This window comes from Mustela lutreola, chromosome 14, assembly GCF_030435805.1.
Source record: "Mustela lutreola isolate mMusLut2 chromosome 14, mMusLut2.pri, whole genome shotgun sequence".
Taxonomy (NCBI): Eukaryota; Metazoa; Chordata; class Mammalia; order Carnivora; family Mustelidae; genus Mustela; species Mustela lutreola.
Genome location: NC_081303.1, coordinates 46,432,204 through 46,451,217, shown reverse-complemented (window position 1 = coordinate 46,451,217; position 19,014 = coordinate 46,432,204). Strand labels below are relative to the sequence as shown.

Here is a 19,014-nt window from a genome sequence, read left to right as displayed (position 1 = left end):
TTCGTCATGATCGAGCCCCATGCTGGGCTCCCTGCTCAGCAGGAGTCTGCTTCTCCCTCTGACCCTCCCCCATCTCATTCTCTCTCTCTCTCACTCTCTCAAATAAATGAATAAAATCTCTAAAATAAAATCTCTTAAAAAATAGTAGGAATTGGGGCGCCTGGGTGGCTCAGTGGGTTAAGCCGCTGCCTTCAGCTCAGGTCATGATCTCAGGGTCCTGGGATCGAGTCCCGCATCGGGCTCTCTGCTCAGCAGGGAGCCTGCTTCCCTCTCTCTCTCTCTCTCTCTCTGCCTGCCTCTCCATCTACTTGTGATTTCTCTCTGTCAAATAAATAAATAAAATCTTTAAAAAAAATAGTAGGAATCAAGAAGAAAAATCCCACAATCTTATCCCAAATCCAGTCAATATTTTATTTGTCTATTTTATTTTTAGATCCTTATCCATGTACAGATCCTATGTTCCACATTCATATCTAATATGCTCCAAAGAATTATATATTCCATCTCTTTTGCTAAGGTCATGCATGTTTCTGTGGTGTGCTTCGATAGTGTTTGACTTGCCTCCTTTTCCTCTCGTCCTTTCTACTGGGGAACTAGTCACAACAGTTTGATGTGCACCTTTCCACACCTTTCTCCTGTTGAACCAGGTATATTTGGGGAGGGGAAAGGAGGGTTTTGTCATTTGCTTTACAAAAATGAGAGTGTATCACACATGTGTCTTCTTGCTTTTCTCATTTAACAATGCACGGAGGGGCGCCTGGGTGGCTCAGTCATTAAGTGTCCGCCTTCGGCTCAGGTCATGATCCCCGCATCCTGGGATTGAGCCCCATATCGGGCTTCCTGCTCAGCAGAGAGCCTGCTTCTCCCGCTCCACCTGCCCCATGCTTGTGTTCCCTCTCTTGCTATCTCCCTCTGTCATCAATAAAATCTTAAAAAAAAAAAAAATGCATGGAAATCACTCCAAACCAATAAACATAGCTCTACCTCATTCTCTCAGCTGCCGAATATCATAAGGGATGAAGATATCACAATCTATTCAGCCACTCCCGTGTTGAAGGGCACTTGGGTTGTTTCCAGTTCTTTCCCACTACACACAACAAGCAACCTCAAACGCACCTACCCTTGCACACGAATGCTTTTGTTTCTATGGGATTTAGTCCCCAAACTGGGAATTGTTTATAGAAACTGAGCATGATTTGTAAATAACTAAAAGCACACGGCCTAGTGCCATACATTCAAAGAAGTTCGGTAAATGATGCTAATGATAAAGGGTATTTGACTATGTGGTTACCTAGCAGCATTTTGATTGGAAAAGATATGTTTCCAGGCAACTAGCAAGTATACATCATTGAAGGAGAATTTGTAAGGAAAGTACAAAAGACAGAACCTGGCACATAGCAACTGAGAATAATTGTTGCAAAGCATATTTCCTGTTGCACTTGCTAGGGCCTCTTAGACTGATAGGGCCCCTGGGTGGCGGGGGTGGGGGGTTGAAGCCCTATTACCGCATACTGTGTCCCTGACCTTCTAAGCTAATCAAACAGTGATACGCTTTGAAAAAAGCCTCAGCTTTGAAAGATCTCCCCAGTTGTATTACCTTGACGCTGGTGACTTCAGAGTTACGCAGGTGTCTCTATTTAAGGCAGTTGTATGGGAAAGCGAATTAGATGAGGAGTCAGAACACTAATCCTTGCCTCTGCCAACTTGTCAGCACTGTGGCATTTTGAGCAAGCCTCAAAATCCTTGTATATAAAAAAAAGCTAATAATACTCATGCTGCCTACTTCGCAGTATTGTAGTGAGGAACAAATGGAATTATGTAAATGAATGTGCTTTGAGAGTGCTATACATATATTAGCATTGTTAATATTATTCTGATTGTTGAGTAGGCAGTGTGCTACCAAAGTACAGAACAATCCATGTAAAAATAACAGACTCGATGTAAGCCATTGAATCTATCAGCCGACATTATTCAATGAACATTTTTGACAAAGGAGATATTCACAAAGCTGCCTCAACTGTTAATGTTCCATATATAAATGAAAATAAAATCATACAGTATGGTTTCCCCCCCCTCTATCCTTTAAATTTCTATTTTTAACTCCCCTACAATATCAGATGTAATACCCTTGTGTTCTTTCCCTAGTCCTGGCTTCTACCCATAAAATACACACATGCTACAGGAAACTAGGCATAACCTGGGAGGCTTCCTACCCAATTACTGTTATTTTTATTGTGATTAAAACATTGAGAAATTGGTTCCATTATAGATCGATACTCCATATCTATTATGGATGGAATAGCAGAAGCTACCTAACAGACATGAGGGGTCATTCATTTCAGAAATGTGGCATACGTATAGTATTCACTCTGGGGTGAGACAGAATGTTCGTGTAAGGAGTTCAGAAACCTCAGTGCCAGTTGAAATTTGGCAGTTGGTTCCGCCCCGCTGTTCTTAAAGGTATCTCTGCGAGGATTTAAAAGTGGCTCCTAGCCATGGCTTAAGATTTTTATGTTTCACTGTTTCTGTTTAGATTCTGCGATATGTATCCAGTAGTGAAGGGTTATGAAGTTCCTTAGAGTTAGAGCTAAATGATCACAACTGTCAATAGTTGGTAAAATCCGAGGGGAAAAAAGTCATATACATATACAATTTAATTAATTAATATTATTATCAATGTTTCACCTTTTGACAGGTGGTAGTGGCATCCAGTAGACAATCCACAAGAAAGAAAAACAGAGATTCCTTGGAGTGATTTCAAATTTCAGACTTTGTCAGGGTCTTTGAAGTCATCATTTTGGGGATTGCTGGTCATGCTCTCCAGTGTGCATCTGTTGAAGAAAAAGGAGAAAGAGCCAGAAAACTCTGAGATTGGAGTTAGACCTTATTTAAAATTGCTTTTCAGTCTAAATCCTTTTTTCAAAAGGGAGACTTTTGTTGTTGATCATTTTCTATTCCTTTGAAGAGTTCAATGTATTGAAATTTAAAATGTGTAATAAGTAACATGAACGTACTATAAATAAATATGTTAGGACATGCTCCATATCCTCCTCACTTTACCGAGACATGGAGAATAAATGTGACTTTTTAAAAAATTCTGTTTTCTTTTAGAGCAAATTGAATTTACAGAATGGATAAATTATAGGAGTGATGGTACACATTGTAGAAGGGCTATTTGATTTTCAAAGCACCATATAGACTTCATGGAAACAGCTGAATTTCTTAACATATACAAATCATAATGCATACTATTCAAGATACAAGACATTATAGCGAAGAACTCTATTGCACAAAGCAAAATACTCCTATCTCATAAATAGAAGTAAAGTTTGAGTGACCTACTCTTAATTTTATATCTATATAACACAACATGAAATAAAAAATTAGCAATATGAAAGGAAGGAGGACTGTTGATTATCTTATACTTTTGCCATAAATCAGAGGACACTTTTTTCTTTAAAAAAAATTTTTTTTAAGATTTTATTTATTTATTTGACAGAAAGAGAGATCACAAGTAGGCAGAGAGGCAGGCAGAGAGAGCGGAGGAAGCAGGCCTCCCGCCAAGCAGAGCATCCCATGCGGGGCTCCATCCCAGGACCCTGAGATCAGGACCCGAGCCAAAGGTAGAGGCTTTAACCCAGTGAGTCACCCAGGCATCCCGAATTATCTAGAATATAGGTAGACAAGTAGCTTATAAAATGAGTACCATCTAAGCAGCTTGAATTCACTCTGCACTATGTAGACCTTGAGAGCGCCGAATCCTAACCACTAGACCACCAGGGATATGTAGACCTTGAGAAAGGCTACTTGAAAGATGAACTTGAGTGTTGGCGTTGAGCTACGGGACATCACGTATGCACAGTGAGAAAACTCCCACTGTGTTTGAATTTTTAATAGTTTATGACCCAATGGATACTTTTGGTTGTTCAAAACTCTATCAGTTTTTCTTCTTAATACAAATACATATAATGCAAGTTTGTTTCTGTAATCTTATAGCGAGCAGTATTGAAAACTACTAAGATTAATTGTAATGAATATACATTTGGAAAATGTATATGTAATATAAAATGTAAAATGTATCAAGGACATCTATCTGGCTCAGTCAGTAGAGCATGCAACTCTTGATCTCCGTGCTGTTATGAATTCAAGCCCCATATTGGGTGTAAAGATTACTTTAAAAAGAAATTTAAAAAGTAAAATGATGAAGGGCACCTAAGTCACACAGTCAGTTAAAGGTTCAACTCTTGGTTTTAGCTCAGGTCCTTATCTCAGGGTCAGGAGATTGAGTCTGCTTAAGACTACCTCTCCCTTTCCCTCTGAAATACATACATACATACATACATACATACATGCTCTTTTTTAAAAAGTAAAATTATGGGGCGCCTGAGTGGCTCAGTGGGTTAAAGCCTCTGCCTTCGGCTCAGGTCATGATCCCAGGGTCGTGGGATTGAGCCCCACAGTGGGCTCTCTGCTCAGCAGGGAGCCTGCCTCCCTGCCTCCTCTGCCTGCCATTCTGTCTGCCTACTTGTGATCTCTCTCTCTCTCTGTCAAATAAATAAATAAAATCTTTTAAAAAATTTAAAATAAAAAGTAAAATTATGATAATCAAGGAAACTGGATGTGGGGTACATGCAAACTGTACTTTCTTCTCAATTTTTTGTAAATCTAAAACTGTTTTTGAAGTACCTGGGTGGCTTAGTTGTTAGGCATTTGCCTTCAGCTCAGGTCGTGATTCTAGGGTCCTGGGATGGAGCCCCATATCAGGCTCCCTGCTCAGCTGGAAGCCTGCTTCACCCTCTCCCACTCCCCCTGCTGTGTTCCCTCTCTTGCTGTCTCTCTCTCTTGTCAAATAAATAAAATCTTTAAAATAAATAAATAAAACTGTTCTTAAAAAATAATGTCTATTATAAAAGAAACAAGAGCAAAACCTTTTCTGTTTTATTCAATCTCGTTATAGGATTTTTTCCATTATCTGTAAGATGTTAAGTACTCAGATATAAAACAAACATTAAGATAGTTCCGTAATATTTTCCTTTTGAAAATGTCAAATTTCTTAACTTTTTGAGTCATTTCTAGAAGTTAGTGCAGACCTCTATCTAATATTTGGTTTGCTAATACCTAATAAGAAGAGGACAATATAGATTTTTACTTCCTCTGTAAAGCAAAAACACATGGAAAATTTCTTGCTATTATCTCTAAGTTTATTTACTTAAAAAATTTAATCTTTTAGATTTAAGAGTGAGATTCATTTTATACTTTACTTATTAAGTATTTTCTAAAACTCGGAATAGGACTAATTCTTAGAAAAGAACTAATAAATAGCAGATCTCTGGAACTTTTCTTTACAAAGGTTACATAAAAATGTGTGCAATCTTACAAGTGGTAATGTGAAATTTTACCTTAACTTGAAGTAGTATTTTAAATACTACTCAAAAGATACTCATATTTATTACCCTAAGTTTATCCATTTAGCTGTTTTAATTTAAAAAAATTTTTTACCCCATTAAAGATGGTAATAAATATATTCTTGTTGCTATATTCCAAAACAGTGCTTAGAAATACTGATGCTGAGAGCTATTTCTGTGATTACTTTGATGACATTTCTGGAGACTAGCATATTGATTTTTAAAATTAATATTCTGTGTATGAGGAATGGTATTCTTTACTTTCTATTTGTGGAGAATTGAACAGCACCACCACTATAAGTGATGTGCTGGTATGTTACCTTATAAATGCTCAAGGTACAGCTTCTAATGTTGAAAAATAGAAAAATAAATTGACCTTGATGAAGTGTGTCTTCTTTTGTCTGTTCCCAGGAAAGTTTATTTCAGGTATTTCTACTGCTGAAATGATTAGCGTTAACAGCTTTTTCCCTCCATTTTATTTTACAGGGTCTCTTCATCTTCCTGATATATGGGGTATACAACACAGAGGTAAGTCTGCTTGGAGTATCTCAAGGCTGACAGAGTGAATGAGAGAAATGACAGGTTTCTTATCTTGATAACTGAAGAACAAAGTTGGCTTTTCATATGAGTGTCCTACTGCCCTTCATGCTTGGACTAGCTTATATGCATCCCAGCTTACCATTAAACACTGACACCCTGAATAAAGGGACAGCCTCATTTCTCATAGGCATTGACTAATATTTTACTACTGCCTTAAGTTTTTGAATTTTCAGTCTTTCTTTTAACACTTAACTAGACTGGACGGTATTAAAGTTTCACAGTTTTAAGTGGCAGAATGCTTATATGTAATCACATGGAATTAGAAAAATATCCTTTCTTACCTCAAAGTGATGATTAAATATTATCTTTTAAGTTTTTAAGCAAGCTAAGAGAGTCCTGAAAGGAGTAATGGATAATACTTATTGTTTCAGTGGTGGAATTTCTCAGAGAAGTCATTTATTATTTAATTATGAGAAGTTATTTAGCTAGGAATATTATTGAGAAATTTGACTTGGAATTTCATTAAGAAAATATACTATGTAAGTAAATTATTGTCATAGTTTTCTTTTATGAAAAAATACCGTGATTTATAAATAGTCTGTTAGGCAAGTTGCTGGTTTAGATTTCTGCATGCTTAATTTGAAAGTGAGTGCTCTGTGTATATTAGGCACTGAGTAAAGACCTGTTTGGTTTTTATTGGTCTTTGATTTCAAGATTTTACTTTGTAATTTTCCCTTAGAAAAAATTTGTAATTTCGCATGTGTTTCTCAGCATTCTGTGCTCGGGGAGGGCAGGGTGAATCCTGGTACAATCTTAGAAAGACCTAGTAGTCAAGTTTTTCGTTAAGTAACGTAAGGGGCTAGGCAACAATATAAGATAGCAAACAGACTAATTAGCCAGACTGAAAAGGTATGTGGGCATTTAAATAACCTCTGATGATGATGAAGTATGTGTGTGGGCGTGTTTTACAGGGTTGCTGCACCTGGATTACAAGCGGTTTCCTTTTCCAGTAGCCTTCAGGTAGGTTGGCAATTAGACAACTTTTTTTTTTTTTTTTTGCAACGGTACCTCTATTGCGGTTTCAAAGCAGGCTCCTCCTATAAATGCAAAAGCCCATTATTTTTGCCAAACTAAGAGGTTTAACAGAAGCAATGTTTTTAATAAATGTTGAGCACCTGAAGTTTACTGCCTTTAGGTAGAACCAAAAGTGCCCTAAGTGATCCACTTCTGGCTTTGGATTTTGATTCCATTCCTGGACTGCAAACTGTAAAGCACAGAAAGCCCCCACTTTTAGTCCTCAGTTTCCCCCACCTCTTCTGCCAGGATCTTTCTCTGCAGCCCCCAAGCCACGCCGCATTACGGCCCCGCGTAATCCCGCCCCTTGGGTTCCACCTCCTGAGCGTCCTCCCCCAGAAGCCCTCATCCACGTCCATCTCCGTCAGTGCAGCCCACCAATCACGCCTGCTCGCCTGGAAGCCTCTTTCTGCAGGGGATCCAAATCCCCACCCCTCGAGCTCCGGGCCTCCCCTCCGCCCAACCGCCCCAGTGATTGACAGGCAGGCCGGGCGGAAGCTGTGGCGCAGGCGCCCTGGCTCCACAGAGCTCCCCTCTGGCTGGGTTGAGGAGTTCCCAGCAGTCACCGCGCCGCGGCTGCGCAGTAGAAGGGAGGCTTTTAATTCCATTGTGGAGAGGACGGCGTTATTTTTATTAACTGGAGGCGACGGCGGCTGCGGCGGCGGCGGTACCCGTAAGTGTTGCCGGTGGGCCGGAGAGGGAGAGGGCGAGGCCTAGGGAAGAGTCACAGGACCATGCGTACCGGTGCCGGAGGCAGCCGGGCTGGGAATTAGTGCTGGGCGCGTTGCGGTCTGGGCGGCGGCGCGGCGGGGTCCTGGGCGCTGCGGTGGTCCCGGCCCGGGGCCCGGTTCCACCCCCTTTCCTCCCTCTTCCCTCTTCCTCCTCCTCTCCTCAGCCAGGCCTCCTCCGGGGTATGAAAATCGGCAGTGGGTTCCTGAGTGGCGGCGGTGGTACCGGCAGTAGCGGTGGTAGCGGCTCCGGCGGCGGCGGTAGTGGCGGCGGCGGCAGCGGCAGCAGCAGCAGGAGGGCAGAGATGGAACCCACCTTTCCCCAGGGTATGGTTATGTTCAACCACCGGCTTCCCCCGGTCACCAGCTTCACCCGGCCGGCGGGGTCGGCCGCCCCTCCCCCGCAGTGCGTGTTATCCTCCTCTACCTCCGCAGCCCCGGCCGCTGAGCCCCCCCCTCCGCCAGCCCCGGACATGACTTTCAAGAAGGAGCCGGCGGCGTCAGCCGCGGCCTTCCCCTCGCAGAGGACCTCCTGGGGATTCTTGCAGTCTTTGGTCAGCATCAAACAGGAGAAACCCGCAGATCCTGAGGAGCAGCAGTCCCACCACCACCATCACCACCACCACTATGGGGGGCTGTTCGCTGGGGCTGAAGAGAGATCTCCAGGCCTAGGAGGTGGGGATGGGGGGAGCCACGGCGTCATCCAGGACCTCAGTATTCTCCACCAGCATGCCCAGCAGCAACCAGCCCAGCACCACCGCGACGTATTGCTCAGCAGCAGTAGCAGGACTGATGACCACCATGGCAATGAGGAGCCAAAGCAGGACACTAATGTCAAAAAGGCAAAGAGGCCAAAGCCAGAATCTCAGGGAATCAAAGCCAAGAGGAAGCCAAGTGCATCTTCCAAACCTTCTTTGGTTGGAGATGGAGAAGGTGCCATCCTCTCCCCAAGTCAGAAACCTCATATCTGTGATCACTGTAGCGCTGCTTTCAGAAGCTCCTATCATTTGCGGAGACATGTCCTCATTCATACTGGAGAAAGACCTTTCCAGTGCAGCCAGTGTAGTATGGGTTTCATTCAGAAATACCTACTGCAGAGACATGAGAAAATTCATAGTAGAGAGAAGCCATTTGGATGTGATCAGTGCAGCATGAAGTTTATTCAGAAGTACCATATGGAGAGACACAAGAGGACGCATAGTGGAGAAAAGCCATATAAATGTGACACTTGCCAACAGTATTTTTCAAGGACTGATAGACTGTTGAAGCACAGGCGCACGTGTGGTGAAGCCATAGCTAAAGGAGCCGCTAGTGCAGAACCTGGGTCATCAACCCATAACAATATGGGTAATCTGGCTGTGTTGTCTCAGGGAAATACAAGTTCTTCAAGGAGAAAAACGAAGTCAAAAAGCATAGCTGTTGAAAATAAGGAACATAAGACTGGTAAAACAAATGAATCACAAATTTCAAATAATATAAACATGCAGAGTTACTCAGTAGAAATGCCTACTGTGTCTTCCAGTGGAGGCATAATTGGCACTGGTATTGATGAACTGCAGAAAAGGGTGCCAAAATTGATCTTTAAAAAAGGAAGCAGAAAGAATACAGATAAAAACTACCTTAATTTTGTGTCACCATTACCAGACATAGTTGGACAGAAGTCCTTGTCTGGGAAACCAAGTGGCTCACTTGGCATAGTATCGAATAATAGTGTGGAGACCATTAGTCTTCTCCAAAGTACGAGTGGCAAACAAGGTCAAATAAGTAGTAATTATGATGATGCCATGCAGTTTTCAAAGAAAAGAAGATATTTACCAACTGCCAGCAGCAACAGTGCCTTTTCTATAAATGTGGGACACATGGTCTCCCAACAGTCCGTCATTCAGTCTGCAGGTGTCAGTGTTTTGGACAATGAGACCCCATTGTCCCTTATTGACTCCTCAGCTCTTAATGCTGAAATTAAGTCTTGTCATGACAAGTCTGGAATTCCTGATGAGGTTTTACAAAGTATTTTGGATCAATACTCCAACAAATCAGAAAGCCAGAAAGAGGATCCTTTCAATATAACGGAACCGCGAGTGGATTTACACACCTCAGGAGAACACTCAGAATTGGTTCAAGAAGAAAATTTGAGCCCAGGCACCCAAACACCTTCGAATGATAAGGCAAGCATGTTGCAAGAATACTCCAAATACCTCCAACAGGCTTTTGAAAAATCCACTAATGCAGGTTTTACTCTTGGACACGGTTTCCAGTTTGTCAGTTTGTCTTCACCTCTCCACAACCACACTTTATTTCCAGAAAAACAGATATACACTACATCTCCTTTGGAGTGTGGTTTCGGCCAATCTGTTACCTCAGTGTTGCCATCTTCATTGCCAAAGCCTCCTTTTGGGATGTTGTTTGGATCTCAACCAGGTCTTTATTTATCTGCTTTGGATGCTACACATCAGCAGTTGACACCTTCCCAGGAGCTGGATGATCTGATAGATTCTCAGAAGAATTTAGAGACTTCATCAGCCTTCCAGTCCTCATCTCAGAAATTGACTAGCCAGAAGGAACAACAGAAAAATTTAGAGTCCTCAACAAGCTTTCAGATTCCATCTCAGGAGTTAGCTAGCCAGATAGATCCTCAGAAAGACATAGAGCCTAGAACAACGTACCAGATTGAGAACTTTGCACAAGCGTTTGGTTCTCAGTTTAAGTCGGGCAGCAGGGTGCCAATGACCTTCATCACTAACTCTAATGGAGAAGTGGACCATAGAGTAAGGACTTCAGTGTCAGATTTCTCAGGGTATACAAATATGATGTCTGATGTAAGTGAGCCATGTAGTACAAGAGTAAAGACACCCACCAGCCAAAGTTACAGGTAAGGTCCCAAAAGTGACCAGGCTGGAGGTCTAATGTAATTTTGTTTTATTTTGAGAACACTGCCATTGGAATGTTTCTACACGATCCTATTAAGAATAATGTAATGCCCTTTCAATGCAACTTTTCATATTTAGTTTATTTTGTTAGCGTGATTTTAGCTGTTTGTATTATGATTTTTAATCAAAATCAATAGATTAAAAATAGTTTGACATTCAAAGTGACAATGTTTAGCAATCAAATTTACATGTATAGATCGTCAGGGAATAGCCCAAAAGTTTTAAATGCAAAAAAAAAAAAAAAACCAACAAAAAACAAAAAAACTTTACAAAAAAAAAACAAAACAAAAAATACACAAAAAAAACTTTGTTGCTAGGATTAAGGTTATTCTAATTGCTTTACTCTCAGGAAAGTGTAATAACGCATGGGAATTCTGTACGTTATCACTGTAATGGAATATCCAATTTACAGATAGTATGATATACATTTCATCATTTAAGTAAGGGATCGAAAACATTTCAAATTGCTCTATCTGGGCTGATAAACATTTCATCATTTTTAAGTAAGGGATCGAAAACATTTCAAATTGCTGTCTCCATCTAGGCTGATCCAAAATTCTGAGATGTTGGCTACCTATATTTTGTTGCAGCTTTTAAATGTACTCTGAACTTCCAAACCGTTCATTCCAGCCTGGTAGAACAAATATTCTTGGATCTTTGATCAAAGCCTGGAATGATAGCTTTAATAAAAGAAGAAAAAAAAAATAGCACCCTCTCATCCCAACTGTAACAAGGCTGTAGTTCCAGTAGAAGTTAATGATATCTGGCAGTGTTGATGACTGAGTGGTTCATTGGTACCAGTATTAGAACCCAAGTTGGAATTACATAATTCTTTGAAATTTGGGGTATGCGTTATTTATTATACATGGCTTAAAACATTGTTCTCTAGTCTGTGTTATTACATGTCACCCACACTTCTGTTTTTTGTTCTTGTTCTTGACCTACCCTCTTTCTTAGAGTTCTGAGCCTGCCTTGTTTCCTCTTCTATCTGGACAGTTTCAATTTTAGAATGATTTACATTCCATTAGGTAATTCATTAGGCATTTTATATGCCTTATGGCATTCAAATACTAAACACTGGGATAAATAACCCCCACGTACCTTTTTAAAAAAATAAAATGCATACAGATTTCCATGTATAATAAAGCCCCACATACTCTGAGCTATAGATATTACTAAGGTTGTAATTCCAACCGGTGACTTTTTTCCTAATGTGAGGGAGAAGAGTGTCTGCATTTAGTAATGACATCAGAACCTCTTTGTGTAATTGCAGCCTTTAATGTACATTTTAAAAGGGTGCATTAGTCAGTATTGTACAGGGGTCTTGTAAAGTCATCAAAACTTGCTATGAACGCTAATTGCCATTTGAAGCTACTGATAAGACAGTAGCTCTGCTCTAAACCACTTTTTAGCAATTGTATTTTTTTCCTGATTATATTTTTTAATGTACTTTGATGTTTATGCTGATGAGTTTTTTATGTACTTTCGGTGATGTTTCAGTCTTATGTACTCTTCTGACGTCAGAAAAGTACCACTGGTTGTTTGCAGTCTTATTGTGTAATCAGCCTACCACAGGCTTCCATGTATAATAAAGTAATTAATATTGTGCAAGTGTAAAACACTTCTGTTATGAAAGCAGTGTTTGGAAAATAAGAAATTATTAAAAATGGTTACAAAATATTAGTTAATTTCCTTTCCCCACTTTCCTCCCTTAAGTCTGCTTACCAGCTAAAGGGTCACCTATTTGTCATTTCAAGTTTCTTAGAAAATGTGTTTAATCCTTTTAAATACACTCAATACTAAAAAGTCTGTATTTCTTATTTTGGTAAGTGCGGTAAGTTCTATTGGGTACAGAGTACAAGCTGTAATCAAAGGATGGAGAGGACCTTTACCACTGTATCTCTTAAGCTGTATGATTTTTCTCCAGTGTTTGTTTTATACAGGTTTTGAATTTCTTTAACTTTTATTGTGTGTACTGAATACTGCATATGTATTATTCTGATTGTTTGCTCTAGTTTACTACCAATAAAAGACCTGTTAATCACAAAATGAAGAAAGGAGATATCACTTAATATCCAGTAACATTTTTCAGGTTTTTTTTTTTTTTATTAACTACATTTTCTAAAATAATTCACATTGGTGTTATGAAACTGAATTTTAGGGACTTGTATTTTTATTGTGGGGTGTTTTTCTTTTTTTTGAACTCAAGTATTTTCATATTTCTAGGTTTATTTTATGTGAAAACTGGGTGAGTATTTTCTGTGAGGTGCACTATATATATATGGAAGTGTAGAAATTGAATATTATGTAAATCAGAACATGTTTTGTTGAAATGGGTTTACCTATTCTAAATATTATACCAGAGAGAGTATTTATTGAGACCTCATTTAAAATCAGATTCCAGTATCTTTTGGTTCTAGATGGATCCTTTTTGTCTCAAGAAGGTTGTAATAAGATAACAGTATGACACAAAAAAATGGCCTTGAGCATTTTTAGTAGGAATTAAAAAGTATTAGTCATAGTTTAACCATGTTTTAAAAGGTTGAAAGTATAGATAGCGGAAGGAGAGAAGTAAGACATATAAATATTAGAGATGCAGAAGAGATGTTTGGAAGTGTCTTTTAATTGTAAGTGGCTATGTAAAATCAGAAAATTGTGCTTTGAAATTCAGTGGCTATAAATGTTGAATTAAGGAGTAAAAATATTAGTGGGTGGAATAAGTCTTTGAAACTTTGCGCTTTTTTTTTTTGGCATATGATACTATTGTAGGGAAATGGTAAATTATATTAAGCATAAACATGGATTTTTCTGTAGAGAAATATCTACTCCTGGGCCCACAGGATTATGAGAAGTAAATTAGTTCTTTCTTTGCCAAGGTCATTTCCTAGATTTGGTCATTTTCTTGAACAAGACTGCCAAGCAGAATCTCACTGAGTCTGCTTTCAAGTCCAAGTCTTGATTTCTCTGCACAGTTGACTTCTCCATTCTAGCTAACTTTTTTTTTTTTTTAACCCACCTACCCCCCCCCCCACCTTAGTTTCTATCCATGGAATGTCCTTATCTGAATATGATCTTTGTTAAATTAAGGTTTTTACTTTTAAAATATTTGGACATGAAACAGGAAACTATTGTGTTGTTGTACATTCAGGATGAAGTCTGCCATAATTTTAGTAGTTGCTAGTCTCTAATTTGTGTGGTAATTCAAAAATGAGAGCAGAAATACGTGGAAGAAAATCTGTACTTAAAACAATTTTTTTTTAGTAGGCTCTACACCTAACTTGGGGCTTGAACTCAATCCCTAGATCAAGTAGTCTGCCAAGCACTCCTGTATCTAAAATTTTTAATATTTTAAAATTGTGAACAATGATACAAATATTTCTACCTCACATTTAGTTTTATGTATTGCACTAATCAAGTAAGAAGGGCAAAACTTTGTTCCTTCCTGCTATGTGGAGTTTTGTAGTTTACTTGTAATTAGTAGCATTTAAGCCTGAATTGGGTGAACTGGGTGACTTTGAGCAATATGACCTCATGAGGGCATATACAATCCTTAATTTCCAGATTCATAGGTCTTGTTAAACTGAAGAACTTCCGTTAGAAAAAAGGTTCTGAACTTGAGAGAGAGATTTTTAGAGTAAACTACATCTGAATATTATCATTTTTTGAGTTTTGTGGTATTCATGTTTTTCTAATCCATAATGACTAGATTTTGATTTTTAAAATGTGCTGCAAGATTGTTAGTGCTATGTGACCCATGCATGGTGTTGTGTGAGGCTGGCGCACTCTGTGGATATTCTTGTTATGGGATCCCTTACCACAGAAGAGGATCTGTGGTGGTTTGCTAATCTTCTTGTAGTTCCTCATGGGTTTTGAGGGAAAAAATTGTGTTATTTCTACTTGTTATGTTATTTACATTCTTAATAATTGATTACTTGAACATTAGCATGAAAACAGCACCGGGAATTCTGTTGTCTTACCTTTGATCAAAAAACTCTGAGATAAATCCTTTGAGATTACAGTGAGTTTAAAAAGAGATTAAGCTATAGAGGACATACACTTTTTAAATTATTTCCTTCTGTGTACCTGTTCTGCTTTTTGAAAAAAGTATTGACTGCTTGTGAATGACTAACTTGAGTAGATTCTATTTAAATTTTCGATAAGCCTTGGGCTCACTCTGGCGATAACGTTTTTAGGGTTACAGATTCCTTGGGGAGCAGATGACAGAATTGGTATCATCCCACTCCCATTCATTAGAAATACATTTGCATGTGAAAATATAGGCGCTTTTCTGTACGCTCACAAGGACGACCCCCCTCCCAAAAGAAACCTCCCAATTAAAAATTCTTAACCTGTGGAACTTAGGTTAAGAATCCCTGCCTTGGGGCCCCTGGCCAGCTCAGCGGGAATAGCATGCAATTCTTAATCTCAGGATCATGAGTTTGAGCCCCATATTGGGTATGCAGAGATTACTAAAAAAAATAAACTTAAAAAAAAAAAAAAATCCCTGCCTTAGAATACTGCCTAAATACTGAAATTTTATTTTACAAATAGTGGATACCTAAACTAAAAAAGCATCAGATATTAAGAGTAGTTAAAAGTTTCTTTATATGCAGTTTAATTACTTAGAATTTATAGAACACATTTAGGTTACATAAGGCCATAAAGTTTTATGGTAAGCTACTCAAATCATGAGTTGAGTCTAATTATGTGCAGTTTCTCATCTGATAATAAGTGCCATAGAGATGCTAGACCTGACAATAGTTCAGTATTTTCCATCAACAAAGAAATGTGTTAACAGTGTATCATACTACAGTCAACCACTGTGCTGCTTCAGCTGCACAGGAGTGGCTTCCCACATAAGCATGAATATTGGCAAAAATGAAAGCCCACAACCAAGCCATACCTTTTTGCCTAGAAAGAAGAATAATTGAGTTCCTAATAACATAAAAACTCTGCTTCATATAGCCTGAGTGTGACTAGCTAGGTTGAAATACACTGTGCAAGATAAGCCTTGAAAAGTATGTTGTTACATGTTGAGATAGGTATCTCTTGGGAAATGTAGATAAACAGCTGGAGAAAAATGTAATGATTTGGATCTTACACTCCACGGGGAAAATTTTGTTTCCTGTGTTTGTAGGGAGTAAAAGAATAATGGGCAGACGTTGTGTGTTAAGGGAGGTAAGGACTATGTTAAAATAGGGGAAGGAAAGGAATAGGTTTGCAGGAAAATAGGGAATATAGATTTACTCCAACATTGACAGGGGTCCTGAAGAATTTAAGTAACTAGAAGGGTAAAGGAGAGCTTTGAAAAACTTCTCATTCTGTCATTCTTCCAGTTCAGACGTCTTTAGGTACTTTGGTTTGGTATGAACTTTAGTACTATTGTGGAACAATTAATAAATAACTTAACAGACCACTGTGGTGAACTTCTGTTTACATTCCCAATCTAGGAAAAAGATGGCTAATCTTTGTGTTTGTATATTAAATCTTTTCTTTAGTAACTCATAAAATCAGACAGCTTCCATTGGTTGGTGAGAATTGTAAATAACTTATCAAAGCAGTTGCAGTCAAAATTATTGTCATATGTGGTGAAGTGAATATGCACAGAATTTAGGAATCAAGACAAAATTAATTTAGGAATTAAGACAAAATCTCTGAATCTACATCCCCAACTCACCAAAGGAGAAGGAACAAGTACTCAGTATAAAGGCATATGGTGTTATGATAAAGGAAAAGTGTGAGTGATTGTAACAAGTTGGAAACTCCCTAATTAATTATTGTTTCTTGGGTTTTGATTTTGAAAAGGGTTGTTTAATTTTAACTTGTGACTGGCTCATTTGTTCATTCTACTTTCTATAAGATCTTGTTTTTAAAAGCATTATTGGAAACATGAAAGGAGCTAAAGTTTTAATCTTGAGTTTTGAGATAGATACAGCTTTTTAAGTCTGAAAGTGACATTTTTAGATTAGTTTTTTAAGAGTGCATTGCAAAATTAAATGACAAGATCAGCAATGTAACTATTTTATGTTTGGTTGCACATAAACTAGGCTCTTCCTACAAGGAAGCCAAGTATAAACATTTGAAAGAGAGTTCCTTCTTTTTGGAAGATAATGAGAACTGTAAATGGGTATCATTGTGGGTCTCCATGAATAGACAACCCATGACCTTGATCAGTTTAGTAGTGGAACTGGAATTACTCTCTCCCAGGCTGCAGTTTCTTAGTGGCCCGGAATAACAAAAGTGCTAAGTAGAGATTAGAAAGCCGACTGAAGTGGGACCTGGAGTTTTCATCTTGCAAATGGATCAAGAAATGAAAGTTATTATGAAAATGTATTTAATAGACCCAGCATGTAAATTTTACTCAGTCATAACCACAACATTAGAAAACTGAGTAAGGTTCATGGCACTGCATATGTGCATTAAAATATTTTTAAAAATTGGTCTTCTATGATCCACTTTTGTTTAAGTAGCCTTTCAATGAACATCTTAAAGTTGTGTTAATAGTGTGAAAGGTTATGTTGTTTCTAAGGTAAGTTACTGTGGGGTTTCATTTTTTTGAATTTGGGAGACAGTGGTGCAGAAGTTCCAAACATTTAATTACTTTTAAGTGCAGTCCACTAATAGTGGACTAGTAGACTAGTGGTCTAGTAGACTAGTGGACTACTATAGAAACATAGTATATATGTTTCTATACTCAATCACATTTGGAATAGTCAGCTATATATTTTTTTATGAGTGTTAATATTAGTGATTTGGCTATCTCTTAAAAGCTTGGCTAAGAAAATTTATAAAAGAGTAATCTGAAACCATTACAGTCTTTTTAATGGCCTCATTTTTAGTAAAGAAAAAATTTGTGATGAGACTTAACATAGTTCAGGATTTATTTGAATATAAAATATCTAAGAATGCTGGACATAGCATAAAAAGAAAGTATTCAAACTGTTGTGACAGACTTGTCTTTGAAGGGGAAGGAAGGACTGTTGTGTAAAGGAAAAGTGTAAAGGGATGTAAGATTAATATTAATGGACATGTTTACCACAGTCATATAGTAAAAGATCTTAAAGATTTGAATGAGCCATTTTAGAGACTGGTAGTAGTTGTAATCTGATATGGTTTACTGCTGGTGAATCATAGTAATGTATTATGGAGGGAAAATTAAAATGCAGTTTGGGGAGATTTCTAGAGAAGATTGGAGAAAATGAATAGAAAACTAGTGTTTCAGTTGTTTAATCTTTGATTTTATTAAACTTCTAAAGCAAATTGACATTTGACAAAGAAAAGGTATATTAATGAATGATATTATGTTATTTTTGCTGATAATGCTAGTATGTAGGACCTATGAAAAGAAAAGGTATTTAGGAAAAGATGGTTGAAAAGGGGGCATCTTGCATAATCATATATTTCTAATACTATTTAAAATTTCCTGTCTTGTAACTTAGATTTTGAATTACTATAATTTATTATGGTTGAACATCTCAATTTGTTAAAAAATGCTATCACAAACAACTAATAGGTTAATATAAGGTAAAGAACACTTTGATTCTTAGCTAAAAATTTAGTAGCAAAGAATTGTAAGAGGGAACTTTTTGCTTTTAAATCCTATTGATTTCATCAATGTATGTAATTGAAATCTTATATAATATGCAAGTAAAATTTTATAGGATTGGATACATAGTTACAAAGTAATTTCATGGCTCTCCATGGCATTTGATGATAGAAATTATTTTTCTGATTTCCAAATCCAAAATAATATGCATTTTATAATTTAATAAGAAATCATTCTGGATTATACTCATTCACCCAACTAAACCAATACTCCATCTGGAGCTAAAATACAAAAACATTTTGAACGGACTGAAAGTACTGCTTGTTAAAATTGTTCATTACTGAAATATCAGTTGGAATTTTGGCAGCTGAATAGGAGAGCAGAAATTCAAAATATTTGTAGAATTGGCTTTCATAATTCAGTTAGTGATTTTGTTTATAAGCTTTGTATAAATAATTATTTAGCTGATCAAGTTTATTCTCACTAATGCCCCCTTCTCATGTACTTACTTTAAAATAAAATACTCAGAACACAAATTACTGGAGCCGAATATGTTAAGAGAGAATTATATTTTCAGATGGAATACTAGCAGAAGCAGATGGTAGTAGGGGCATTGCTCGGCAATAAATAAGATTAATGTGTTTAGAGCTATTAAGATTGTAAAGAGAAAGGAAAAAAGTTTAGCCTGTCAATAGGAAGCAAACCGCTGCCTAAACCAGACTTGACTTGGTTTGAAAAAGTTCATTTCTCATAAACAGTGGCTAGAGAATTGAGCTTCACAGAACAGATAATAT

General features: G+C 37.8%; 1 protein-coding gene across 2 annotated transcripts; it reads left to right on the top strand.

Moving 5' to 3' along the window:
• Nucleotides 1-7,548: 7,548 nt before the first annotated feature.
• ZNF281 (zinc finger protein 281) lies at nucleotides 7,549-18,524 on the top strand. Of its 2 annotated transcripts, none has more exons than XM_059145891.1 (2): nucleotides 7,549-7,692; nucleotides 7,915-18,524. In XM_059145891.1, exon 2 carries the CDS (start codon nucleotides 7,933-7,935, stop codon nucleotides 10,618-10,620), a length of 2,688 nt encoding a protein of 895 aa, XP_059001874.1. In that variant the 5' UTR covers nucleotides 7,549-7,692; nucleotides 7,915-7,932; the 3' UTR covers nucleotides 10,621-18,524. The 2 variants fall into 2 exon arrangements, with proteins under 2 accessions (XP_059001874.1, XP_059001875.1); XM_059145892.1 differs by having other exon boundaries at nucleotides 7,556-7,692; nucleotides 7,919-18,524.
• Nucleotides 18,525-19,014: the final 490 nt, after the last annotated feature.